The sequence below is a fragment of the Notolabrus celidotus genome, chromosome 10 (assembly GCF_009762535.1).
Source record: "Notolabrus celidotus isolate fNotCel1 chromosome 10, fNotCel1.pri, whole genome shotgun sequence".
In the NCBI taxonomy this organism is placed as follows: Eukaryota; Metazoa; Chordata; class Actinopteri; order Labriformes; family Labridae; genus Notolabrus; species Notolabrus celidotus.
This window is the reverse complement of record NC_048281.1, coordinates 31,543,156-31,570,493: the sequence shown is the minus strand read 5'-3', so window position 1 is coordinate 31,570,493 and position 27,338 is coordinate 31,543,156. Positions and strand designations below refer to the sequence as shown.

General features: G+C 41.3%; 1 protein-coding gene and 1 long non-coding RNA gene across 2 annotated transcripts; one reads left to right on the top strand and one right to left on the bottom strand.

Annotated features, from left to right (window-relative positions):
* Window positions 1-535: 535 nt before the first annotated feature.
* Window positions 536-26,480, bottom strand: LOC117820805 (interleukin-1 receptor type 1-like). Its single transcript, XM_034694746.1, has 11 exons — window positions 26,329-26,480; window positions 16,321-16,531; window positions 16,050-16,218; window positions 14,963-15,137; window positions 13,307-13,369; window positions 10,858-10,984; window positions 10,352-10,491; window positions 6,584-6,730; window positions 6,116-6,280; window positions 3,192-3,395; window positions 536-1,135 (listed from the first exon to the last, which is right to left on the bottom strand). Exons 1-11 carry the CDS (start codon window positions 26,393-26,395, stop codon window positions 942-944), a joined length of 1,662 nt encoding a protein of 553 aa, XP_034550637.1. The 5' UTR covers window positions 26,396-26,480; the 3' UTR covers window positions 536-941.
* Window positions 18,168-27,338, top strand: LOC117820806. The gene is made up of 2 exons (XR_004632844.1): window positions 18,168-18,635; window positions 26,353-27,338. It is a non-coding gene; the product is annotated as an uncharacterized LOC117820806 (long non-coding RNA).

Genomic DNA, 27,338 nt, shown 5'->3' with positions numbered 1-27,338 from the left:
TGTGGGGTGGGTTTGGGGTCAGGGCTGGGGGTGGGATCTTTTTCTTAATTTAGTCTATTTTAGGTTGTTTTTATGTACAGCACTTTGTGTTACAATGCCATTGTATGAAAAGCGCTTTATAAAGTCTGATTGGTTGGTTGATTGATTGACTGACTGATTGATTGATTGATTGATTGACTGACTGACTGATTCATTGATTTATTGACTGATTGACTGTTTGATTGATTGATTGATTGATTGATTGATCGATTAATTGATTGATTGATTGATTGATTGATTGATTGATTGATTGATTGATTGATTGATTGATTGATTGATTGATTGATTGATTGATTGATTGATTGATCGATCGATCGATTGATTGATTGATTGATTGATTAATTTATTGATTGGACAGGGGCGTCGTTTGGAGGAGCTCCAAGGGGAGGGGGGGAGGGGTTAGACGGAGTCCTGAGGAAATGCTGCATTCAAATTCATGCTAGTTTTCCATGACCACCAACCTGAGCTTTAATGTAAAAAAAAAAAACACACAACATCAAGCAGCAATATTTAACATGGTGTTTGCAGTGGACACAATATAAACAATGCCAAACTGTTACATTAACATTCAACAAGAAGTCCAAAGAGGTTAAATGGTCCCACACTCATCAGGTAGACCTCCATGTGTGATCACTGGTTGTATAAACATGGACAGCACATGGCTGCAGTATCGGCCAAAAACCCACCTACTCAGTACTGTAGAACATGAGTCAACATGGTATCTGTTCTCATGAATCCAAGTGTCCATTGTTCAGAGTTCAGTTCAGTTATCTGATGCTATAAAACGAGGATACTCCCTCTGCTTGCAATGAATCCAATATTTGTTCACAGATATCCAGGAACAGATGATGGTCTTGCTATCTCGTTTCCACATAGTCCAACATCTTTCCAGTCGTCTTTGTTTAGACCACAGTCCTGAGTTTCCCGACAGGCACTGACGGCATGTGATACCTCAGATCCTTCCACAGGTTTCTGTTTGAGTGTGATTTGCTGAGTGTGTTGTTTTCAGCTGAGGGTTTCCTCCACTTCAGGGCTCCTTGTTTCCTCTTGATGTAGCACAGAGACTCTGGTAAGAGACTGTAATCCACTGGACCATCTGATAGGAGAGAGAACAGTGTTTACCAGAGCTTGAAATCATCATGTTAAGTGTTTTGACATCTGTATTTCATCAAATCTTACAGTAACAGTGTTTTGTTTTCCCCTGCAGTGACTGATACCTCTCTCATGTCTGAAACTACAAAGCCAGTCCTGCAAAGACTGGAAGCAGAGAGAAGCAGCCTGCTTTACTTTCTCCCTCCAGATTTTCCTTTAAAGAAAGCACCGTTATTTCTTGTTTCATTACCTTTATTAACGTTTATCTGTTTGTCTGGTGAGTCTCAGTTTCACTGTAAATAGTCTCTTTTCAACCCTGAATAAAAAGTTTCATTGAGATTTATTTGCATTTTATAGCTCTTATGTTTGTCAAAATAAAATCATGACACTGGGTAAAAAAGTAAGGCATGGTCAGGCCTGTCTTTTAGGAAGAAGAATATGACTCATTTGAATAATGCCTTTTGGGAAATTACATTTTTTCACTGTGGTGTTGAATTATAATACAGGCTAAACATACATGCACCAACAGGATCTTAAGGAAGTGCACTAACAGAGATATCAGAGTGATGGGGCTTAGCACATGCATGAGCACCCAAAGCAGTTGGAGGTTTAGTGCCTTGCTTAATGGCATCATGGCAGTTCTCAAGTGAACCGAAGTCAACCAGCTACCAGACCAATTTTCCAAACTTGGTCTGTGTTGGAACTTGAACCCAAGCCAAGTCCATACAGACTGAGTTACTGCTACCCCAAAGGTTGCTCCCTCAAGTAGGATTGGAACCACTGACCTAAAGATTTCAGAATAATGATTTTACCATATGATGCATGTAAGGAAGCTGGGAAATCTAAACACTTGATTGCTTTTGCCCAGAAAAAAGAATACTTAATAATACTTAGAAATACAATTTTTTTTGCATCTCTGGAGAGTGATACTGTGGCTGCTACATACAAGCTGCATTCTGCATTCTGCATTAAAGGGCAATATGTAGTATGACTGTTTTGTTGTATCAGTTTTGCAGTATGCAGGGTTAGGTGTTGCATGATTTCCGGTTTTGGAAAGCAGAAGTAAACAACGGCCAAGCTGATAGCGAAACTGCTTCTTCAGCATCACTTATGATGTAAAAAGTTATGAACTGGTTTATATAGAATGTGATCATTTTCACAGCACAGAAAAACTGAGTCACCCCCGTCAGATACCGAAAAAGAAGAAGGGGAACGTTTGTGCTGAGCTTAGTGGGAAACAGTACGCGAAAGCACGACATCCGGGGAGTTTTGGCGTACAGCAGATTTTCCTCTTGTTCACATACAGACTGTATTTTGGCCAAATCAGTATGCACTGCTAGTATAGTAGGCGGTTTTGAAAACAGCCAACAAGTTAAAGCTCCTGGGAGGTTTGGGTTCAGTTTGGCGCCCCCTGTGGACAAAGTGGTGTATTTGATCTTTGCTGGTTTTGTTCTGAATGCATACGTTGTGTTTTCTGAAAAAGTCTCATCCCACCTTTCTTTATTTTTATTTTTATTTATTTTTTTATTTTATGGACCCTTCCCCTGCCTCCCCCACCCTCACCCCCCAACACCACGCCCGCCGGCCGGCCAACCCCAGCCCAGGACACCGCCCGCCCCCCATACCAAACCCCCATGACCCAGGAGGCCCCCCAGGCCCCGCCCCAGGCAGCCACAAGGACAGAGCGCAGAGGTGCCCAGAGGGGGAACCCAGGACCAGACCCCGTAACCCCCCCACCTCCCCCACCAGTAGCACCAGAGGCACCCGGCAGGCACCCGGCAGGCACCCGGCAGGCACCGCCAGCCCCCCGTCAAAAGGCCCGAGCCCAACCACAGGCCCCAGCCACCCCCACCGCAAAGGGCCCAACCAAACCCAAAGTCCCATCCCACCTTTCTTTAACAGGCTCTTGTATCACTACTTGTAAATATTTGCTGTTTACTGATTTTTTTTGTACATATACTGTATTCAAATAACTCTCGACATGACTTTTCAACTTCTTCAGAATTAGTAAGCCGCCTGATGCTCCCCTCAAATGACTCACAGCAGGGTTTCTTACTCACCGATCTCCACCAGAATTACTCTCGAGCTGTTCTGCGTCAGAGCGTTGTACAGGCCGACTTTATGCTCGTAGGACAGTTGGTTCAGGTTGTCACTTAAGGGAACTTCTTCTGTTTTGACGTCACTGCAGGACTTTGCCACAGGTGATAGGATGATTATGAGTCTGCAGCACTGGCTCAGTGTGGCAGCTATGGCATCATGCACCGCTGTAAGAGATTATAAACAGGAAGTGAAAAACAGGTCATTACTAAAAAGGTATGAGTTATTATGCGAACTGAAAACAGCCTGACATTCAGACAAAACGCCAAAGATTCTTGATGTGGTCCGGTGACATCATAACCAAGCCTTCTTTAGTGTGTGTCGTCAAGCTTCTGCAGTAACCAATCATTCGCCTGAACCATCAAATAATTGTCAGAAAATTCTAATTCTGTGTTTATTGGACCTTCTGACAAATAAAATAAATAAATAAATAAATAATTAGATAGAAATTTTCATACATGAGTTTTAATTTCCATCATATTTGATACATCAGGAATTTTGGTGCAATTTTTTTGCTTAAAGTTTCTTCTTTTTAAACAAACAAAAAAAAAACTGAAACATGTAAAAACAACATTTTTAGCCTATTCAATTTTTAGTTCCTTTCAAATTTTACCCAAAGTGATTTCAAAACTAGAAATGATTTTTGTCCATATTGCACAACACCATCATACATATTTTGTATCCACTACACAACAAAAAAAAACCTGATTTAGTGAATATTTCTTCTCTGAGCAAGAGACAATTATTTACATTGTAACATTCAGCCAGTCATCAATCATCATGATACAGCAGGTTGCATATATAACAGCCTCTTCAGCCTGTTGCCATCAGGAAGGAGACTGCGCAGTCTCCGGTCCAGAACCAGCAGACTGAGGGACAGTTTTATCCACCAGGCAGTCAGGATACTGAACTCTCTCCCTGTTTTGCTCCCTCTTCCCATAGTGCCCCCTAGGTACTAAGTCCACCCTATCCAAAGCCGACAGTTTCTCCCTCACCATAGACAGTTCAACAGTTTCCCCCTCCCCTCAGGTAAAGAGTCTGGGTGTCATCCTCGACAGCTCACTTTCCTTCCACTCTCATATCAATAACATAACCCGGTCTGCATACTTCCATCTCCACAACATCAACCGTCTCCGCCCCTCTCTGACCCCTCACACCACTGCTATCCTGGTCCACAGCCTCGTCACCTCCTGTATTGACTATTGTAATTCACTCCTCTTCGGTGTCCCTCACAAATCCCTCCATAAGCTTCAACTGGTCCAGAACTCTGCAGCCCGCATCATCACTAGAACCCCCTCCTTCCACCACATCACCCCCGTCCTCCAGCAGCTCCACTGGCTCCCGGTCATCTCCAGAATCAACTTCAAAATCCTCCTGTACACATTTAAGGCCATCCACAACCTCTCCCCCCCGTATCTGTCTGATCTCCTCCACATCGTCACCCCCTCTCGCTCCCTCAGGTCTTCCTCTTCCCTCCACTTCTCTGTGCCCCTCTGCCCGTCTCATGGGGAGCAGAGCTTTCAGTCGCTCTGCTCCCCAACTCTGGAACTCACTCCTACCAGACAGCGAAAACACTGATTCACTACCTCTCTTCAAATCCAAACTCAAAACCCATCTGTTTCAAATCTGCATTCTCTGTTTAACTTCACTGCCTCATTTTAACTTGGTGTTACTTTGCTTGTTGTTTTTATTTATTTTATCGTGTTGTTTTTATTGTGTTTTATCCTCTCTGTAAAGTGTCCTTGAGCGTTTGGAAAGGCGCTTGAAATAAAATGTATTATTATTATTATTATTTACAGACTTGACCCCCAAAATCAACCGTGAGGTCTGTCATCCTCAGGACTGAATCACACACACTCACTTTGTTTTTAAATTGCACCATAGCAAAGTTTTTGCACTGTTTTAAATTGTATTTTATTATTTTTATTAGCTTACTTCTTGTCTTTTTCTATCCTCAGTATGTCTAGTGCATACTGCAGTTTATTTGACAATAAAGAAGACTTTGACTGACTTTTTTTTAAAAATACAATATACTTTATAAATATCCCAATTTCTACTCTAAATATACCTAATTAAATAATAAAAAAGACTATGTTGCTTTTTTGAATGCATAATGTATGAGATGTAATAAAATTATGATTGACAGATCTCCAAATAAATACCTGCTGTATCAATTTTGACACACACATTTTCAACACAATTTGACTATAAATTAAGTAATGAAATATTAATTATTTTTACACTGCATCAATCCAGTAACTATTCTTCTTGAAGTTTCAGGAACAATTTGAAAGTTTTTTTCATCCAAACTTTTTCAAAAGTGGTAAAAAAATCCCTGAAAAACTTCGAGTGGGTCACTGGTCCACAACTGACATTTTGGATGTCTCAAGTGACGTCCTTCTGGTGCATGAATCACTCACACCTGGTGGATTATCCATGCACTGGATGGATCTGATTGTATACATCAGGTTTTATCAGAAATAATATATCACACTGATGATGTAGAGGTCTCAAAAACTGATGTATCAAATACAATCCATGCTCCTCTTATGTTTGTTTTTGTGGTTAATATTCAACAACAGTTCACCCAGTATAAGCAGACACTTTATCATTTAGGACCAACTGAAGATCATACTACTCTCTGAGATAGACTACCTCCCTGAAGACTTAACTGGCTTCAGTTACATTGTGCAACTAGCTCAGGTCAACATAACCCCTCTGGTGTGTTTATGCTTCGATACGCACAGTTGTGAAAGTTTTATCAGACATTGCAAACTAATGATCGCTAACAGATACCAGAGTGGAAACTGGAATCATCATATCAGCACAGATAACTTTGGGTTAGCTGGAAGTGAGAGCTTGAATCAGCCGAGTGTCTGTTTCTGACCTTCTCCCGGGGAGTCGTCTCGTCCTCTGATGTACAGGGAGTAGCCATGTTTGTTCTCCAGCTCCTCTGGCAGAATCTGCAGGGCGAACTTCTCTATCTCTGATGAATTCACTGTTTCAGGATGGAGGAAACTCACATAGGCGTCATAGAGCTTCCCATCTGGAGCTGTAGGAAAAAAAACAGGTGGAGGAAGCATCAACATCACTGCATTATTCAATTCTCAACAATCCAATTCAGTTTGTCATCCATCCTTTTCTGCTGTTATCAAGTTCTATGAGTTTTTTTCTGTCATGTTTTTTGTATGTGCTGCGTTTTGTCAACGTCATGTTTGTGTGGATTTTTCTTTCAAGCAAAACTCAGCTGAAGGTCAAACACGTAGTTTCCTTGTAGTGCGGTTAAGCAAGCGTGAGAGTTCCTGGCAGTTTGACAAAAGAGAGAAGAACTCCTTCTACTGACGAAAACATTCACCTTGCTGTTTGGAAAAGCGTCCAGACAGTTTCCTGTAAGCCAGCACCAGGTCGACTTTAAAGAAGAGGAGGGCTACAGCCAGGAGCAGAACAGTCAGCGGGATGAGGATGCAGAGAGCCACGCTGGTGTAGAGGGCACTGTGGTCGGCTGCAGGGAGGGAGAAGAGGAGGAGGAGGAGGAGGAGGAAGTTTAAACTCTAGAATCTGCTGTTTGGTTACTCATATAAACACAGTTGTAAACACACTCTTGTAAGAAGAAATAAATCCTGCTGGAGAAATCTTTCCAGGAAACAAGAAGTTCTTCTGCACAGGGGGGGGGGGGGGGCACCAAGGATTTTGGGCTCCACCAATTCACATGTGCAAATGTTCTGATATTTCTTAGGGCCCCCATCACTCATAGGCAAGGCAAGGCAGCTTTATTTGTATAGTGCATTTCACACACGAGGGTAACTCAATGTGCTTTACATTAAAACATTAAAAGCATTGGAAACATTCAGACAGGCATAAAATAATACAATTACAATGACAAATATAATGAAACATAGAAGAGAAATGGATAATTAGACATATATTTAGAATAAAATTAAAATTTGCATTTAAAGTGAGTTAAAGTTAAAAGAAGCTAAGATTGGAAGGCAGTGTCAAATAAAAAGGGCTTCGTCTTTGATTTAAAAGAGGTGAGAGTTGGAGCGGACCTACAGCTTCTCTACATGCTCAGACTCTGGCTCCCTCTCAATTCTCCTTCTCCTCGACCTCAGCTCAGCCGTTGACACCATCGACCACTCCATCCTGCTCCACCGCTTACAGCATTACACTGGCATAACTGGTTCAGCCCTCTCCTGGCTCTCATCCTACCTCACAGACAGACAGCAATTCATCTCCATTAACAACTGCTCATCCCACTCCATTTCAGTAACCCATGGTGTCCCTCAAGGCTCGGTGCTTGGTCTACTCCTTTTCATTCTGTACATCCTACCCCTTGGTCACATCATTCGCCATCATGGACTCCAATTTCACTGTTACGCCGACGACACCCAACTCTACCTTTCCACCAAAACAATCAGCGCTGCCACTGTTTCCACCCTCACCACCTGCCTATCTGCAATAAAATCATGGATGACCACCAATTTTCTAAAACTCAATAGTAACAAATCTGAAATCATCATCATCGGCCCCAAATCCCTCCTCCCCTCCGCCCAGGACTTCAAGCTGTCCATAGACGGTCACTCAGTCACCCCCTCCCCTCAGATCAAAAACCTTGGCGTCATCTTCGATCAGACTCTCTCCTTCCAACCCCACATCCGTCACATCACCAAAACTGCCTTCTTTCACCTCCGCAACATCGCCCGCCTCCGTCCCACTCTCTCCAAATCCGCTGCTGAAACCCTAATTCATGCTTTTATATCCTCACGACTCGACTACTGTAATAGCCTCCTGTATGGTCTTCCCTCCTCCCATCTACGGGGGGCGGCAGTAGCTCAGTGGGGGCGGCAGTAGCTCAGTCCATAGGGACTTGGCTTGGGAACCGAAGGGGCGCCGGTTCGAGTCCCAGCATGGACGAAGTTTGGCAAGTGGACTGGTGGCTGGAGAGGTGCTGGTTCACCTGCCTGGGCACTGCCGAGGTGCCCTTGAGCAAGGCACCGGACCCCCAACTGCTTGGGGTGCGCTGGTTGACGGCAGTATCCTCACTCTGACATCTCTCCCTTAGCATGTTCACTGCATGTGTGTGCATTTGCCTGTATATACCAAAAAAAAAAAAAATGTATGTGTAGCATGTCCAAAATAGCATGAGTGAAAAAATTGAATTTCCCCCCTGGGGATCAATAAAGTACCTTTCTTCTTCTTCTTCTACAAAAACTACAATACGTACAGAACTCTGCTGCCCGGCTACTCACCCACTCCCGCTCCAGAGACCACATCACCCCTGTCCTTCAACAGCTCCACTGGCTCCCCGTAAAACAGCGCATCCATTTCAAGATCCTGCTCACCACGTACAAATCCCTCAATAACCTGGCCCCCCCATACCTCACTGACCTTCTCCAGTACTACCACCCCTCCCGCCGCCTCCGATCCTCTGACTCCAACCTCCTCGCTCCCATTACTAAATCCAAGCACCGTACCTTGGGGGACCGGGCCTTTGCCATAGCCGCCCCCACCCTCTGGAACTCTCTCCCCCCATACATCCGTGCTTCTGACTCACTTCATTCATTTAAGAAACAGTTAAAAACTTACCTTTTCAAACAGGCATTCCCCACACATTCATTATTCCACCTCTTCCCTTGTCATCTGCTTGTCTTATATGTCTTTATTGTATTTATTTATTGTCTCTCTTGTAAAGCGTCTTTGAGTTATTAAAAAGTGCTATATAAAACTTAGGTATTATTATTATTATTATTATGCTTGGTCACTCCATCACCTTCACCCTCAGCTTCTTTAGCTAGTCAGTGGCCGTCTTGGAGGTGTGTTTGGAGTCGTTATCATGTTGGAGTACTGCCCTGTGGCCCAGTTTCTGAAGGGAGGGGATCATGCTCTGCTTCAGTATGTCACAATACATGTTGGCATTCATGGTTCCCTCAATGAACTGTAGCTCCCCAGTGCCGGCAGGACCCATGAAGCCCCAGACTATGACACTCCCACCACCATGCTTGACTGTAGGCAAGACACACTTGTCTTTGTACTCCTCACCTGGTTGCCACCACACATGCTTGACATCTTCTGAACCAAATAAGTTTATCTTGGTTTTATCAGACCACAAGACATGGTTCCAGTAATCCATGTCCTTAGTCTGCTTGTCTTTAGCAAACTGTTTGCAGGCTTCCTTGTGCATCATCTTTAGAAGAAATGTGAGGGGTGTACTCACTTTTGTGAGATACTGTGTGTGGTGCATAATGACTAAACGCTGCTTCACCATGTTTCGTTCTGACTCTTGGGACTGAAAGCAGACCAGTACCTGATGACCTCAGAGGTCGAGGTGGTTCATACAGTAGCAGCAGATCAGCAATGTATTTTGGGCCTAAACCATTCAGTGCTTTATAAACCATCAGCAGGATTTTAAAGTCTATTCTCTGACAGACAGGAAGCCAGTGTAGGGATCTAAGAACTGGAGTGATGTGATCTACTTTGTTGGTCCTTGTTAGGACTCGAGCAGCAGCATTCTGTATGAGCTGCAGGCATCTGATGGACTTTTTAGGGAGTCCTGTAAAGACCCCATTATAGTAGTCTAGTCTGCTAAAGATAAATGCATGGATGAGTTTTTCTGCGTCCTGCTGAGACATGAGTCCTTTAATCCTTGATATATTCTTAAGGTGATACTAGGCTGACTTTGTAGTTGTCTTAATGTGGCTGCTGAAATTAAGGTCTGAGTCTAAGACTACACCAGGGTTTCATAGGCCGATGAACAATCTTAACCTTTTGCCCCTGCCTCACATCTTTGGGTCATTTTACCCCACAGGGTGTAACAATCTCATAATAGCCATCTTTAAATCATCTGGTTGTAATTTTCTGAATATGAAACAGATCAGATTTTTGAACTTGTACAGTATTTGATCATCCTGGATACAAGTCCTTTTTGTCCACTGTTAGGCCCCACATGAGGATCCTTCATCATTTCCTTTCCTAAGAGCAGCTCAGAGGACAATGCATCACGCTTTTCTCAACTGCAAAGACACCTCAAAGTCCCCTCAGTTTGTAACCCTGCTGTATCTGGTTGAAGCTTCCTGCTCATCATTGTTCAAATGTAAAATCAAGAAAGAGCAGGGTTTTAAAATACCTTCCTGAAGCCGCACATAGCTGACTTTCACACCATCTGTGGTCATTGCATGGCAGCCGATGGGGACGTCCAGGAACCAGCGGAGAACTTTAGAGATGGACAGAGTGGTCACACTGTATAACTGGCCACCGTCATTAGAACTGCAAGGGAGAGAAGTGATCAGTCACCATTCAGTCTATCATTATAACTGAGTAAAATGTGATGTAATTATGGTGTTCATGCTTTGTTTAAAGGCTGTGTGTTAGCCATGGCAACAAGGTTTCAGTATCAAGATATCTGAATGAAACTGTGCCGGCAGTGACTTCTGTTCATTCATGACCTTTTCATCTCAGATTAAAAAACCCTCCCTGCAGTGCAAGAGTGATTGACTGTCTGACTACTGTTTATTGGCTTTCAGCCTAATGTGCTCTTTCCCTGAAGTGCTTATGTGTTCATCTGGTTTTGTTTACTCTTCTCTCCGTGTTGATGTCAAGGCTGAAACAGCTTTACAGAAAATCTTGACTCACTGTTCCTTGGACTCTTGGAACTCCTCATAGCCATCAGCGAAGGTCCCGTCGACTGTCCAGTAAATGAGAGTCTCGTTGTCCTCGCTGAAGCCGATGTAGGCGTAACACTTGAGCTCCACTTTCGTGCCTGTTCATCAGAGAAGTTCATCAAAAGAGGGCAGCTTTCAGTCTGCTCATCTGTTCATTACTGGCGTTTCTTTTTAAAAGAATGAAAGTTAATTTGAAAAATGATTATCAAAACATTTAACCTCTGTTAAATATATTTTTCTTTAACGTGGTCATTTTATCATCAACAGAGTTGGCTGACACACCTGCCTCATGTAATGCTGGTCACAGAGAGAATTTGTGAACCCTAAAAACTGTCCCCTTAGTCAGCTGGTGAGGAAGCTAAATCAGCCAGACTCCAATCAGCACTGATCCAAAACACAACCAAATGCAAACTCATCATGAAGCACTCCAAAGTAGTATGAATTGTTACTTGACCCTAAACCGTGATTATAAATGATCTGAATATCTGTACAGTGTCAGAGATACAAAACAAAGATGTATCCTGACTAAATACAGGCTGAGTGACCACCAGCTAGCTGTAGAGACAGGGAGACACAGGCAGACATAGCTGCCAAGAGAGGAGCGTCTATGTGCTCACTGCTCTACAGGGGACATAGAGACAGAGATGCACTTCCTCCTCCACTGCAGCAAGTTCTCTTTACTAAGAGATTCCCACTACAGGGAAATTACCAAAGTAGTAACAAACTTCCCAACATGAACCCCAGAAGAGAAACTGTCAGTAGTTCTCCTGGGGGAAGGGTCAGCAGCTCCTCTGGCTGCTGAATATGTGTCTGCCTGTCACAGCCTGAGGGACGCACCATCCCATAATATCTGATTTTAGGTGAAGGTTTTATGAGCATACCGCATCAAGTGAGGACATTGAGATATTCTGTATAGGTGACATCATCGTTCATTAATGCGTATAAAATATGTAATATATATAATATGTAATTAATATATATGTAATGTATATAATATGTAATGAATGTATTATGAATATATATGTAATATATATAATATGTCATGAATGTATATGTAATGAATGTATATGTAATAAATATATATGTAATGTATATACGATTGTAATGAATATAATTTGTAATGAATATAATATGTGATGAATGTATATTCATCACATATTATATTCATTACATATAATATGTAATGAATGTATACTGAATATATATGTAATGAATATAATATGTTATGAATATATATGTAATGCATGTGTATGTAATGAATATATATGTAATGAATATAATATGTGATGAATATATATGTAATGAATATATATGTAAGCATGTGTATGTAATGAATATATATGTAATGAATATAATATGTGATGAATGTAATTTGTAATGAATATATATGTAATGAATATATATGTAATGAATATATATGTAAGCATGTGTATGTAATGAATATATATGTAATGAATATAATATGTGATGAATGTAATTTGTAATGAATATATATGTAATGAATATATGTGTAATATATATAATATGTAATGAATATATATGTAATGAATATAATATGTTATGAATATATATGTAATGAATATAATTTGTAATTAATATATATATAATGAATATATATGTAATGAATATATATGTAATGTATGTGTATGGATTTTATGTGCTTTGGCAACAACATGTCTTTGTTCATACCAATAAAGCAAATTGAATTGAATTGAATTGAATTTGTGAAGGTTGTTAAAACTTTTCGCCACTAGAGGGCAGCAGTGTGTAACTGACTGACACTGAAGGTGCACTACGTTTTTCTCACAGTCAGTTCATTTACCTTAGAAACCTGAGAAAGAGAGCTCCATCCTACTCCTTCAAGGGAAGATGGAGCTCAGATAACTTGAGTAAGAGCATACAGCCTTTGTATATTTGAAGTAATCTGTGGATCTTTATGTGTGTGTATATATATGTATATATGTATATATACAATGTGTGAAATCTTTTTTTTAAAGTTATATATTTTTGGGCCTTTTTGCCTTTGTGATAGGACAGCTGAAGAAAGACAGGAAATGGTAAATGGACTTGTTCTTATATAGCACTTTTCTAGTCTTTCTGACCGCTCAAAGCGCTTTTACACTACTCGTCACATTCACCCATTCACAACCATTCACTCACTGACTGTAATATACAAACAACATCATTTCATGAGTAAATCTGCTCTAAGTCTGATTCTTCTTATAGAATTTCAGACGACAGAGAAAAAAACCCTTTATTCAAATGTTTGAATCCTGCAGGCCACAAAAACAGGATCTGCAGTAAGAAGTGAGGTCAGCATTTCAATGGAGGTGACACTTAGTAATCTCTCACCTCACACATGTACAGTCAGTGAGTGTTTGTGTTTGTGTGCGTGTTACTATCATAGTGGTGTTACTCACCCACTTCAACCACGACCACTTCCTGATGAGCAATCACAACCGTCGGCTCAGGATTAATCGGCTCTAGAATTAAAAAACACGTAGAGTCAGTGTAACAAAAATATAACATATAATACAAACTGATGAAACTGTGGAACAAGGGACACCAAATAAACTGAGAACCGACCAATGAGATCACTCAGACAACTTTGCCTTTGTGTCAGCACCTTACAACTACTTCAAATATCAATCCTAGAATTCAAGTACAAAATTATGTACCTTTCTGATAAATCCTGACTCCAGCAGCAACAGCTACTACTACTACTACCTATCTCATCACTATCATCTCTCTCTCTATCTCTCTTCATCTCCCTCTTTCCAACCCAATCTCAGTCTCAGCAGATGTGTGTCTAACATGAGTCTGGTCCTGCTGGAGGTTTCTGCCTGTTAAAGGAAGTTTGTCCTTGCCACTGTAACTTGCTAAATGCTGCATAGTGCTCTGCTCATGGTGGATTAAGATGAGATCAGACTGAGTCGTATCAATAAGATGGGACTGAATCTTATCCTGTTTTGATGTTAGGTCTTTGTTGATAATAATAGTTAAACTGCTATAGTCTTAGACTGCCAGGGGAACTGACACACTGGGATTCTGTCTGTCTCCTGTCCCATTAAAGTCACTAACTGTGGACCTCTCTGGAGTCCCTGAGCTCCCTTGTCTCGTAGGTTCCTCTGGATCTCTGCTGCTGAGGACGTGTCAGACTCCAGCTGCTACAGCTACTACTATCTGTCTCACCACTATCATCTCTCTCTCTCTTCATCTCCCTCTATCCCTCTCTCTAGCAGATGTGTGTCTAACATGAGTCTGGTCCTGCTGGAGGTTTCTGCCTGTTAAAGGAAGTTTGTCCTTGCCACTGTAACTTGCTAAATGCTGCAAAGTGCTCTGCTCATGGTGGATTAAGATGAGATCAGACTGAGCCCTGTCTGTAAGATGGGACTGAATCTTACCCTGTCTTGATGTTGGGTCTTTGTTAATAATAATAGTTGAACTGCTATAGTCTTATACTGCCAGGGGAACTGACACACTGGAATTCTGTCTGTCTCCTGTCCCATTAAAGTCACTAACTCTCTGGAGTCCCTGAGCTCCCTTGTCTCGTAGGTTCCTCTTGATCTCTGCTGCTGAGGACGTGTCAGACTCCAGCTGCTACAACTACTACTATCTGTCTCACCACTATCATCTCTCTCTCTCTTCATCTCCCTCTATCCCTCTCTCCAGCAGATGTGTGTCTAACATGAGTCTGGTCCTGCTGGAGGTTTCTGCCTGTTAAAGGAAGTTTGTCCTTGCCACTGTAACTTGCTAAATGCTGCAAAGTGCTCTGCTCATGGTGGATTAAGAAGAGATCAGACTGAGTCCTGTCTGTAAGATGGGACTGGATCTTATCCTGTCTTGATGTTGGGTCTTTGTTAATAGAACATAGAGTACGGTGTAGACCTGCTCTGTTTGGAAAGAGTCTTCCCATAATGTTTGTTGTGGTTTAGCGCTATATAAATAAAGATTGATTGATTGATGAATTGCATTATAGATAGTGTTATATAACAAAAGCTGTCTATTGATTTCAAATACATCATGCAAACCTGTTGTTCAACTGTAATGGTGACATAGTTTAAATGTTGTCATACTGTTGTAGGTGGTTAGCTTGATGCTGCGTGCAGACGTGTAGTTCTTGCCGTCCAAGCTGATGTCCACCAGGCAGGTGTAAATCCCAGCGTCCTTCTGTGAGATTGATGGCAGTCTCATGAAGCCGTCCTCGTGCACATTCATGGGTTCCCCCTGCCGCTGCACAGGGCCGCAGTCCTACAACCAGAAACACACACTGCTGTTATTTTTCACTGCAAGGAAATAGAAAGAAGTAGCACACTGTTCAAAGTAGGAGATTAAGGTTGAATGGGGATTATATACACCAAAATAAAGCGCAAGTGATAAATCAGTAAGATCTGATTCTTCAATAATACAAGGTGAAGGAGACAAATAAAACCAAGCCAACGGTCAAGAAAGAGCCAGACGTTAGAGGTGAATAAGCTGAATTTGTCTGTCTGGCATCCTCAGGCAGGGACTGCAAATGCTGCAAATGCTTCTTTTAGGGACCCCCTGTAGGGCCCTGCTAGAAGACCTCAGGCAGCACCACAAGGACTTAGCAGTTCACAGATATAAGCAGGAGCATGTCAGTTTAAGGCTTTAATACAAGCAGTAAAATCTTGAAATCAGTCATAAAACTCAGAGGTAGCCAGTAGAGGGCAGCAAAAACTGTGTCATGTGATTGCTTCTCTTGCAATGTGTTAAAAGCCTGGCAGGAGTTTTGATCAGTTGCAGTCTTTGGGTGTTACACTTGATCATGCCGAAACAAAGTGCAGCGTTATAATCTAGTCTGGAGAAAATTAATGCACAGATGACTTTTTCTAAGCCTGCAGGAGAAAGGTCAACTGTCTCAACTGACTTTGGTCACCTTGGTGCAACAGGACAGGTCAGAGTAGTAAATGACCCCTAGGTTGTAGGCCTCTTCACATACATAATTAGAAAGATCACCCAGGCTGTTTGCAGAGGGGGTCATGACAGTGACTTCAGGTTTAGAGTCAATCAGCTGTAGAGAATTTCCAGACATCCAATTCTTGTTTTGAGTGATTTCAATGGACCAGAGTGCAAAAGTATTTAGTAAAGCACATAACTTGCAGCTAAAACAGCACATGAATGTCACGGAGCAGTGTGTACCTTCAACCACCGTATGTTCCTTGGTTTATTCAGTCCAAAGATCTCTCTCTGTTTGCAAGGGAGACCGTCATTGACTCCTTCGCGAACAGGTATGGTCTCCGGTGGATGAGGACACTGTGCACTGGACACTGACACCCCAATTGTAATTCCATAGAAACCGGTCTCATCCCTAAAAAGAAGAAGACAGACAGTGAGACAACTGGAGTCTCAATGATCTTAAACTCTACTTTCACTATTGTTATTGTTACACCAAGACGCTACGTTTCTTTACCTTTTCTCACATGTGTAGGATCCATTATGAGAAACCTGCACTGGTAGAAACCACAGGAGCCCGTCTCTCACTTCCACTCCTGCAGGCAGGCTCAGGTTATGCCTTCCCTCTCTTCTCCAGGTTATGTTGGTGATAGAATCAGTATTGGGACACCTCAGCAAGAAGAGATGTCCAGCACTTACATGGTAGACATCTATCACCCCATTGTGGTCTGGATGTGTCGTTGCAAAGAGAAAAAAAATCATTTTTCATTAGCATACTCATTTTTTCCAGACGTATATATGCAGAGAAGATGCTTCAGTGTTTCCAAGCAAAATAAATAAATAAATAGAATTCTGGTCTTGCCCCTCCATGGTCAATTTTTGGTCGTCATTATTGACTGCCTCTCTGCTTTGTGTGATACGCCCAACTAGTGATTGGAATTCCAGCTCTTTTTAAAGGTTCTTTTGGATCGGCTCACTACAAAGAGCCGGCTCTTTCGGCTCCCAAGTGGCTCCTCAGATTTTTTCTTGTTTGAATTAATGCATGACCTACAATAGTGTAAAATTATATGTAAAATGAGTAACTAATGTAAAAAACATACATTATATCAAATGTTTATTATTCATAAGGCTTTATTTATATACTCAACATGGAGCAGAGTGCTACAAAAATGTATTATGAAGTACAAAAACAAGACCCATCACAATTAGACAAAAAGGTCCAATCTCTGATTGTATGTATATTATTTATAAACTTTTAAACACCTTCATTAACAGCAGGTTTCCTTCACTGTCTTTATTCTTCACTTATTGCACTGATGGAAAAACAGTTCTAATGTCCATGACCTGGATGACTGAGATCCTTCACAGACACTTCTAATGTGCCTTTGCAGGTTTTTTGTGGACCCTCATTGATGACATTTTCACTTTGAACAGTCTAAATTCTGCCTTTAAACAGTCTATGCCGTTGAACTGTGTCTAAAGTTTACTGTGTTTCCTGCAGTCACTCGTTTTCTCACTTTTCCAGCACGTTCTCTGTCTGTTGCGCATATTCTCCCTCTCGTCTCCCTCCTTTTGGTGTGCTTACGGTACTGTGTGTCAGTAAACCCTCCCCTCCCCGCAGTGCTCAATGTAGACACCTGATTGATCAAGACGCCACCATGTCTTGACCAATCATGTGAGGCTTTAACAGAAAAAGATGAGGGAAAAAACAAAACAAAAAACGTCTCCCAGTCAGGATCCGGCTCCCGTCATTCACTTCAAAGAGCCGGCTCTTAGAGCCCTATTGTTCGCGACCGACACATCACTACGCCCAGAGCCGGCTCTACCCAATGTGGTGCCCTAGGCGAGATTTTAAATGGCGCCCCCCCCTCCATCGGCGATTAACATGCACTTACAAAAGAAATCGAATAGCATTGCTTTTATCAATGTCTTTAATTTGTAAGGTAACATGTCACCAAATTTACATACTTAAATATGGCCGCCGCCCCATTGCTTTACATTTGAATCAATGTGAGCTTTTCCATTTGAAGAGTTAATAGTAATAACTAGTTTTAATACAATTATATTTAAGGTATTTTTTCCCTCTTTTGTGGCGCCCCCTAGAGGCCACGGCGCCCTTAGCATTTGCCTATATTGCCTATTGGAAGAGCCGGCCCTGACTACGCCCAACCCACTTAATGCTATTTTTGGGGTGATGCCTATGGAAACTCATGCCACAAATGCACATCATACAGTCTATGCTCACGACCCCCAATTTGTGTCTCGCGACCCCCCAGGGGGTCCCAAACCACACTTTGGGAACCCCTGCCCTAGACTATATAAAACATTGTTGGTGCTTTTACTCTCACTGCCACTAGGCTAGGTGGCACGAATTGTAATGCTGCATTTAATAAACTTTGGAAGAATGAATTTCCAACTATTAGATATAGTTTGATATTTTGTATTATAAAATTGTAGTATTATAGTTGATTATGAGTTTTGTTGTTGTACACTTAGTCTTCTGTAGTTATTTACCTTCCTTGAGGTTAGTTTAGCTCACTCAGCTGCCCTGTATTCCTCTGATTAAAAAGGTTCCCAGTCTGATCTTCGGATTAATGACTTTACGTGAACGCAACGCGTGACAGGTAACTCGTGGCGCGCGGACGCAGCTGAGGACAGCAAACCGCAGAGAAGGAACTGAAGTTAGTTTCCTGCAGCCGTGCAAACAAAGACATTCTCTGTCAGAAGGATAATTTTTGGGACAGTTCTGTGAAAGGACACTTTGTGGATATTTTGAGGATTAAAACGCTGCAGGAACTGTGACGCTGGAGTTGCAGACGGAGGACGCACAAGGTAAGACAGCTGACTCTGTTTTCACCAAGCTGTGTGTTGTTAAATTGTGATTGTGTTTGCTCATTGGTTGTGACTTCTGGAGTACCTCAAATAAAAACAATACACCCGCATTGCCAACAATTAAAAAACTGCTATGCCTTAGTTATTGTTGTGTGTAATTAGTTAGCTTAATTGAGTTGCTCGGGGGTTGTTGCACATTTACTTATGAGGTTAGGACTAGTTAATGAATGGGCTTGGCAATGCTTCACTTTTTAAGGAATACCTCCAGAATTTTCTCATAATTGATAAGAAAATGTCTTTGAGGGATGTATTACATGAATTGTGGTTGGCTGGTATATTTGTTTACCCTGTAGTTTGATTGTATTCTAAGTCAGTAGTGCCCCCCTCCTTCAACCAGTCAACATCACAACACCAACATGGTCCACCCATCCATGGTGACTAAAGGCGTTTTTCGACCGCAGGAACTTTCCCTCAGAACGAGGGACTTTACCCCTGAACTACGTGCGTTTCGATCAGAGGAACCAGGGTCTAAAGTTAGTTCAAGGGTAGTTAATCTCCCCCCTGAGAAGGCCCTGCTTGGGGGGTAGTACCTTCCAAAGGTCCTGGGACTTTGAGGGTGGCGGGGCCTGCATTGCTGAACTTGTCTGATTGGTAGTTTACCTGCGGTATTTTTATTCCACAATAACATCACACATCATTGTTCTATCTTTTTGTTTGTTTGTTATATTTAAAAACCAATTCTGTGTACTCATCTGTTTATTAGTCTGTCCTTCATCCAATAGATAAATTGTCAAAAAGAAGAAGAAGTTGTGATTCACTAGATTAAATAGCTTTGTAACAGTGGTCTTCTCTGAGTCCACCGCCAATGCGTCTCTCCCGGTGTTACGGTTTTAAAAGTGACCCTGTAAACTGGAGGCCCTCAGCTGTGTCATCTGTGATTAATGGCATTCGTCTGTCTTACTGCGCTCTAATGGTATGGTGGTGTACTGCAATTACTTTGTTTTTCTCTAACGTCACTGGCCTGATTTACATAATCTTCCTGGGACTTCAGCCCGTAGTCAAAGTGCAGGTAGAAATGGGGGCACAGGAACCTTTTAGTTCTGGGGGGTAAAAGTCCCTGGAACTCTTGGTCAAAATGCTACATTAGCAACTTTGGCCTTTGTCTCTTTATAGAGAGCTTGTATTAGTGTTTGATTAAAGTATGGTCATGATGGGAATTTTTTACTTTGGTTCCAGCAAGTTTACTTACCCCCTGAACCCTTTGTTGTCCCCTACAAAAAATGTCTGTACATCTCTGTCTATATTCAGCGATACATCTTGTGACATTGTGAGGAAGTGAGGCAGTAAATGCTTCCTTTGGAGTCTTTTAACCTCGCTGGGTTTTTCCTTGCATCTTTTCAGGGTCCTCCTGATACTATCTCTCCTGCAGCCACACTTTCTGAGTGGTTTTGATAAATTTTTCTTAGTAGGATCATATATTTCTGCCATTTTTTTTATCCCATCAACCTTGGAGTTTGTATTCTTAACATGACTGGGGACACTCGTCAGAAAGCACCTTAGTTTTGCGACTGCTATATTTGATTTTAGTCCCTCAGTTGGGAGATTAAATGAAAATCGTCCTTCAGACTTAAATCCTGTTCGACAGAGAATCTTATAACAGTCTATTATCACCATCACAATCTATCGCTTTTTTATCGCAGATTTTGAAGCCAAGAATTGAAGCTACTACGAATGTGTTCAAAACTGCAGTTCTTCAAGTGTCCACTAGAGGCTGGCTCCGGAAGTACCGGAAACCACGTCACAGTAGCTCGACAGAAGTTAGGTTGAGTTCAGCATTTCCAATATGGCTCCCGCCGACGATTGGCTTCAGAACAGCGTTCAGGAACAGATGGGTGACGTCACGGATACTACGTCCATTAAATACATGTCTATGGTTGGGAGACACTGATTGGGGGGTCACGAGGTGCATTAAAGGTGACATATCACGCTTTTTTCATCAATATATATTGGTCTAAGAGGTCCCCAAAACATGTCTTTAAAGTTTATGCTCAAAAAAACACTTTGAAATCAGATTTTGGCATGCCTGAAAAGCCCTCTTCTTCAGTCCTCCTCAGAACACTCTGTTTTCTCTCTGACCACGCCCCCTCAGGAAGTGGATGTGCCTCGGCTCTCTAGCACGTTGATCTAATGTTTACATGTTGGCTGAATATACACGGCTGCTCAGAGATCGAGTTACTTCAACCCTCTGAATCTGATCCAGAATCTGATCCTGACGGAGAGGCGCCTGTAGCAGGACCTTTCTGAAGGATTGGTCACAGATTTTGTGTTTCTTGTTGTTTTATTTGTCAGTATGTAGACGTGTGTCTTGGTACACAGCTACGAACATGTAGCTATGTGGCTATGCTAACTAGCGCTAGCACCTATCCATGATAAATAAAAATCATCCACTAGATCTTCAAATTTGCAGACGTGGGGAGTAAAACCGACCTCTGCCAGAAAGGCAGCAGGACCTTTCTGAACGATTGGTCACAGATTCTGTGTTACTTGATGTTTTATTTGTCAGTATGTAGACGTGTGTCTTGGTACACAGCTACAGCTATGAACATGTAGCTATGTGGCTATGCTAATTAGCGCTAGCACTTATCCATGATAAATAAAAATCATCCACTAGATCTTCAAATCTGCAGACGTGGGGAGTAAAACCGACCTTTGTGTTTATTAAGACAGCCTACAACTAGCATGCCTCCCTCCTAAGCTCCTTGTTAGCACACATTTGTGCAGGTAATGAAAAACGGAGGAGGGATTCAGTATTATTTTATACAGTCTATGGGCTGAACAAGCTCCGAGCTCTGACTCCGTGACAGACCGGATATTGTTGTTACGTAACAAAAACACGGAAGTCTGAAACGGCTCGTTTCACACACATTTACAGAAAGGTGGAGAAATCAGAACAGGGGCAGAATGGATTTTTTTCATTCTCGGGGGGTTTGTAGACAGGGACACATATTTCAGGTAGAGAACCATTAAAAAGTCAATTTTGCATGATACGTCACCTTTTAAAATTGCATATTTTGTGGCACAGATTTAGCCTATTGGTTATATTGTGCAACCATATGGCCAGCAGTGCAGGTTCGCTTCCAGCCTGCTGCCTCTATCCAGCATACCATTTCCCCAATCTCTCTCCCAGTTTCCTGCTATAAAATGAAGGAGTACAAGCCCCAAAAATATAACTAAATAATAAAATAAATGCATATGTTTTCAATGATTGTACAAACACTGTAGCTAAATTTGAGATTAAACCATGCAAACGATAATTTTCATCAATTTTATCCTTTCTTTTGTTAACACAATGACCCCTCCAGGAAATGATGACAGATTAAGGACAGTATGAGTTACAGCAGCACAGAGTCAAATACGCAGGTTTTTGAGCTGGCCTATTAGCTCTTGTGTGCAGCTTTATCTTACTTTATCTCACTCATATGTCATGGGTATAACAAAGTCCTTGATTGCTCCAAATAGAAGAGTTTTATAAAGTTTTCTCTACACCGAGCTATAGTACCAGATTGAATATGAGAATAATAGAGCTCTGAAAATGTCTCACTTGAAAGGTTGACTGAGCTGCAGTTTTCAGAGGACAATCTTTGACATGTCTTGCTTCAGCGATCAGCCTCCCGTGTAAAGCTTCCCTTTTACTGTGTAACCTCACGCTGAGTGTACAGTTTCCTCTGTGAAGCGGTGTTGACGCAAGGGATTTCCTGAAGACCTAACCATAGAAGAGTGAGGGTGTGTGTTTGCAGCAGTTGATCTATTTAGTGATAAATAGGGCAGGTGGTGTAGCGCATGAGGAGGCTCAAGGTCTTGTAGGGCATGCATTTTAGTGTCAACGTGGCGAGTCTGTTCCCCTGTTGTCTGGAGGTTTCAGTTTTTACAAAGTCCAACACTGTAAAGATTGCATCATTGATTTGAATCCTTCATCAGATGGGGCGTGATTTTTATCCCCTGTCTTATTTTTTTCAGGTCATAGTTCATAGCATAGTAAGCTAACTTAAGATTTTCAGTGGGCTGTCATTTGTTGCTCTGCTTTCCTGTATACTTACAGTATTTGTGTGAATGGAGAAGATGCAGTAAGCTTTGTCTGTGCAGTGTAAGCCTGTGATGGTTGTCAGCAACAAAAGTATGTTTGTCGTTCTGAGGATAGGATAATGAGGATAGGTCCTGATCCCGATCTCAACCATCGGATCTGAGCCACTCTGGACTTTTTCTAATTGATCGGTGATCACCATTTGAGCTGCTCATCTCATCTGATCATTTACGTCCGCAGTCACTGAACACAATTAGGAACTGAAGGCTAACACAAGAGTGTAAATAAGGCTTCTGAGGTCCCTTAACACATAATAAGAACATAATAAAGGGGACATTGATGTAGAACTCAAGCCATGATTTACATGTTATTGTAGAAGTCACGTGCACCACCAGACACATTACAGGAAAATCATCTGCTATTTGCACCCTACGGTAACTCTCCAGGGACCTATGGTTCTTCCTCGTGGCTAGCGATACCTGCCGTTCTCTATACCGACATGCTGCTCTGTAGCTAGCGGCATGTAACTGGTGTTTTGATCTCGCTGTCGTCTCGTGAGAGTTGCGTTCAGAGCAGCCTCGGAGTTGCATGCACACCGGTTTGGTGGGTGTCACGCAGCAGAGCTTGTAAAACAGCTTATGAGTTTTACAACAACGCTAGCTGGATTAAGTTGAATGGAATAAACATGAGACATGTTTTAGTTTTTTTTTTAATTACTTATTTTTGTTAGACGAAAGAACTGTGCAGCTCAACTCGTTTACCTCTCGTGCAACTATCATCTAAGCCAGGGGTGTCAAACGTGCGGCCCGCGGGCCAAAACCGGCCCGCCAGAGGTTCAAATCCGGCCCGCGGAACGACTTTGCAAAGTGAAAAAATGACAGAGAAGACATTAACTGCAATTTTTCAATAAAAGTAACCTATACTTCAAATGTGTCCTCTGGGGGTCGATTCATAAAGACTTTTTAGAGCACTATAAGATTATCCACTAACTACTAACACTAGCACTACACCCCTGCATACAACACTGTCCAGCAGGCACACTGTTCATGATGGAGCTGAGGGGTCCAAAATAATCAACTTTACCTTCTTCATTATTATAACCTCTGTTCTTTTGCAGTAAACATTACACTCTGTGTGTCAGGTGAGTGGGTAACCTGTGTGTTTGGTGTGTTCACAGCAGGTTTCAGGGCTTAAAGAGTTAAATATTCGGCCCACTATGAGACTCATCATGGAAAAATAAAGATAGTTCATTAAATGAGAACATTTTCAGAATGTATTTGTCGTTATTTATAGGTTATTATGTTCTGATTTTACTGGTCCGGCCCGCTTCAGATCAACTCAGGCTGAACTGAAACGAGTTTGACACCCCTGATCTAAGCAATAACAAGTATCAGATCAGGACTCAGTATTGGCAAATATTCAATATTAAAAAATCTGTTCAGGATCAGGGCCAAAAAAGCTGATTGGGACATGCTCAATAGGAACACAGGACTTAGGCCTGTGTCAAACTTCCCAACTATGTTCTTCTCCCAAAAATGAAGGCACCAAAAAATAGTGGGAAGTTTTTATGTTTTAGGGACGACAGCAGCCACAACGTAGCTGTTTGTGTTTGCCGCTTCTCTGATACCTTCTTTGTAATCTCAGCTGGTATTGAAACCTGGGGTTGTTCCATCTATTAAGACTAGGGATGTCAATTTTAAGTATTCTCCATGATTGATGTTTGGAAACATTAACAATTATCAATTAATCATTAAAAAAATGTAGATGCTGAATATCAACGTGTGGACGCATGGTCATTGTAGTGGCCATTTGTCATAAAAAACTCAAAGAATAATTAAAGTATCAAACTCAAACTTTAACTAAACTTAATCAAAGGGTCACTGATGCACCGTGGGGATGTGATGTATGCAGGCAAAAGAAGTCTAATGTCCATGCAAAAGTTCAGCGGTTTTCAATGGTTTATTTCTGATGGAAGCAAGCAAACAAGAAGGAACAAAGAAAATCACAGCTCCTGCTGCCTCTCTTGTGCTGGTAAAAAACCATAGACCCACCCAGGTGCATGCCGGCCTTCTGCCACCTACCTACCTAAATAACATCAGGAGCCCACAGTTTGTGATTACCAAACAAACAAAAACAAACAAAAGAAATAATAAATATGCAAAAAATCTAAATATACTAAACAAATGACTAACAAAAAATATAACCCCAAAATCTAACTTAAATGAGTTATAAAAAGAAAAGTTTAGATAAATCTAACAACTAATACTACTTATTAATTCCAAACTAAATAAACAACTAAATACAAAAAATAAACAAATAGCTCCAACAGTCATATAAAGTGAAGGCTCAGGATGCAACATGTGGATTTACTGCAACAAGAGAAACATATTTCAGACTCACAGAGTCCAGTTTTCTGTCTACTCGTTCTTATTGAGAACAATAAGCATGTGAACGTGATCAGGTGTCAGTCGGGAGCGCAACCGGGTCATTATCAGTCAGCTATATTTAAAAAGTGGAAAGGAAAGGGACGTAAAATTCTTAAAAATGAAATCTTGACGATCAAATCAATAAAATAAAATCAGAGAAGTAACAGAAAAAATAGAATAAAATAAAATGAAATAAAATTGTTAGAATTAAATCAGATGAATACTAGAAAATAAATATAAAATATAATATAATAAAATGAAATAAAAATAATTATAATAAAATCAGATAAATACCAGGAAAAATAATTAGAAATTAAAAATAATATCATAATAAAAAATCATTATAATGAAACCAATGTATTAAAATCAGATAAATACCAGATAAATAATATTTAATAAGATAGAATAAAATAAATAAAAATAGGATTTTTCAATGGTAATAATGCAGTCCAGAGCTAAAAGGAAATTACCCTTAGTTAAAAGCCAGATTTAAATGTTAAGTCTTTAATTTAATTTTAGAAGCACCCAGAGAGCTCGCCGTTTTACTGTCCAGAGGAAGAGTTTAACAGGTTTGGTGCATATAAACAGAAAGCTCTCTGGCCGGCGCTTGTGAGGGACATTTAACAGTAAGTAACATTATAACAGCAGTAAAAATAGGTAATGGATAGCCTCAGACGATTACTGTAAAAGGCTTGCTGTGAAAAGTAATACCCACAAGCTGTGTCTAAAAGTAGCCAAGCAAGGCGCCTCAGGCAGAGGCTGAACAGTGCTGAAATAAGGGTTTACACAGACACCAGTATGAATAGATAAATACGGCTACTCTAAATGTCCCCCAGACTGACACTCCTAGTGAAAGGTGAAAATGAGTAAAATCGGTCTCCTTTAATGACAGAAAAACCAGTTCAGCAACTCAAACCCTGTGCGCTTACTTTCAGTTCATTGTTTGACATGTGGATTTGTGTGTTATGCACTTTATCTTTCAGGAACCAGAGATAGTTCACGGTGATCAGCTTCACCTACATTCTGTCACAGTGGTTTGTGGTTAAGATGTAGATAATGAAACATCATATTGAATGAGCTTTGTGTAGTAAAAAAAAAAGTTCTTCTAACTCAGCTGGAGTCTGGCTTGTTAGAGAAAGTGTTGCTCAGTGTGAAAACAGCTTCATTAAAAGTGATCAGTACTTACTGTGTGTCTCTGTAAATCCAACAGACGAGAGTGCAGCCAGAAAGAAGACCCAACCTGCTGCTGCCATGGTCCTTAATCCAGTAAAAGGAAACAGAAACACCTGAATGATCTCTCAGACCTGGCTCACGTCCACTAAGCCGGCAGTAAATAAGGGTGCTGCACACAGTCCCTGGAGGGTAAACTGGCTCCCAATAAAGGGAAGTGAAAGAAGCAGTTCAGACGAAGCAGGGAGTAAACACTCCAAGTAAAACCCCAGGAAGTTCCAGTGAGAGGCTTTTTGGAAAAGGAGCTCTCTGTTTGTATATGAAGCTTTCTTCATCTCTTCATCTATCTCTCTGTCTTTGTCAATCATTACAGTACTTCTGTTTTAAATCTGCACCCTGGTGTTTCTATAATATTGTTTTGGACTAAGCTACAATTTAAATCCCTTTCTTTGCAGTAAAGACTCGACTGACTGTACTTTCAGAACGATTTAAACTCACCTTGTTAAGTGCTGAGAATAAAAAACCACCCTCTTCTTACTTCTGTTAGGCTGCTGGGTTTTTCCACCTCCTACCTCCACATCATTTTATACCACTAACCCCCGACTGACTTTCCACTTCACATAGGAACAAGCAGCACCTACTTCACAGTAAAGGTGCGTTGCAATGATACCCTCCCCTGACTCAATCGAGCTTCTTCTTAAATGTAGGCCACTTGACCTCGATTGCTTCAGATCTGAATGTGACAGCCGCTGACTTTCCCCCTACGATAAAACCTCCCAAAGTTCGTTGATTTTTTTCACAACCTCCCGCTTAAAACAGAAAGTCTTTGCTGACACTGGCTTATTATTTTAATACATTTAAACTGACTAAGGTAACAATTTCATTTCTGAAATCACAGCCTACTGTCTCATGTTAGCTTCATTATTGTGAAATGTTCAGTGTTTTCAGTCCCTTCACTTTTACACAACATTATGTAGAATCTTGACAATGTGCTCCCCAATATTGCATAAAAGGTGTTTAGCAGAA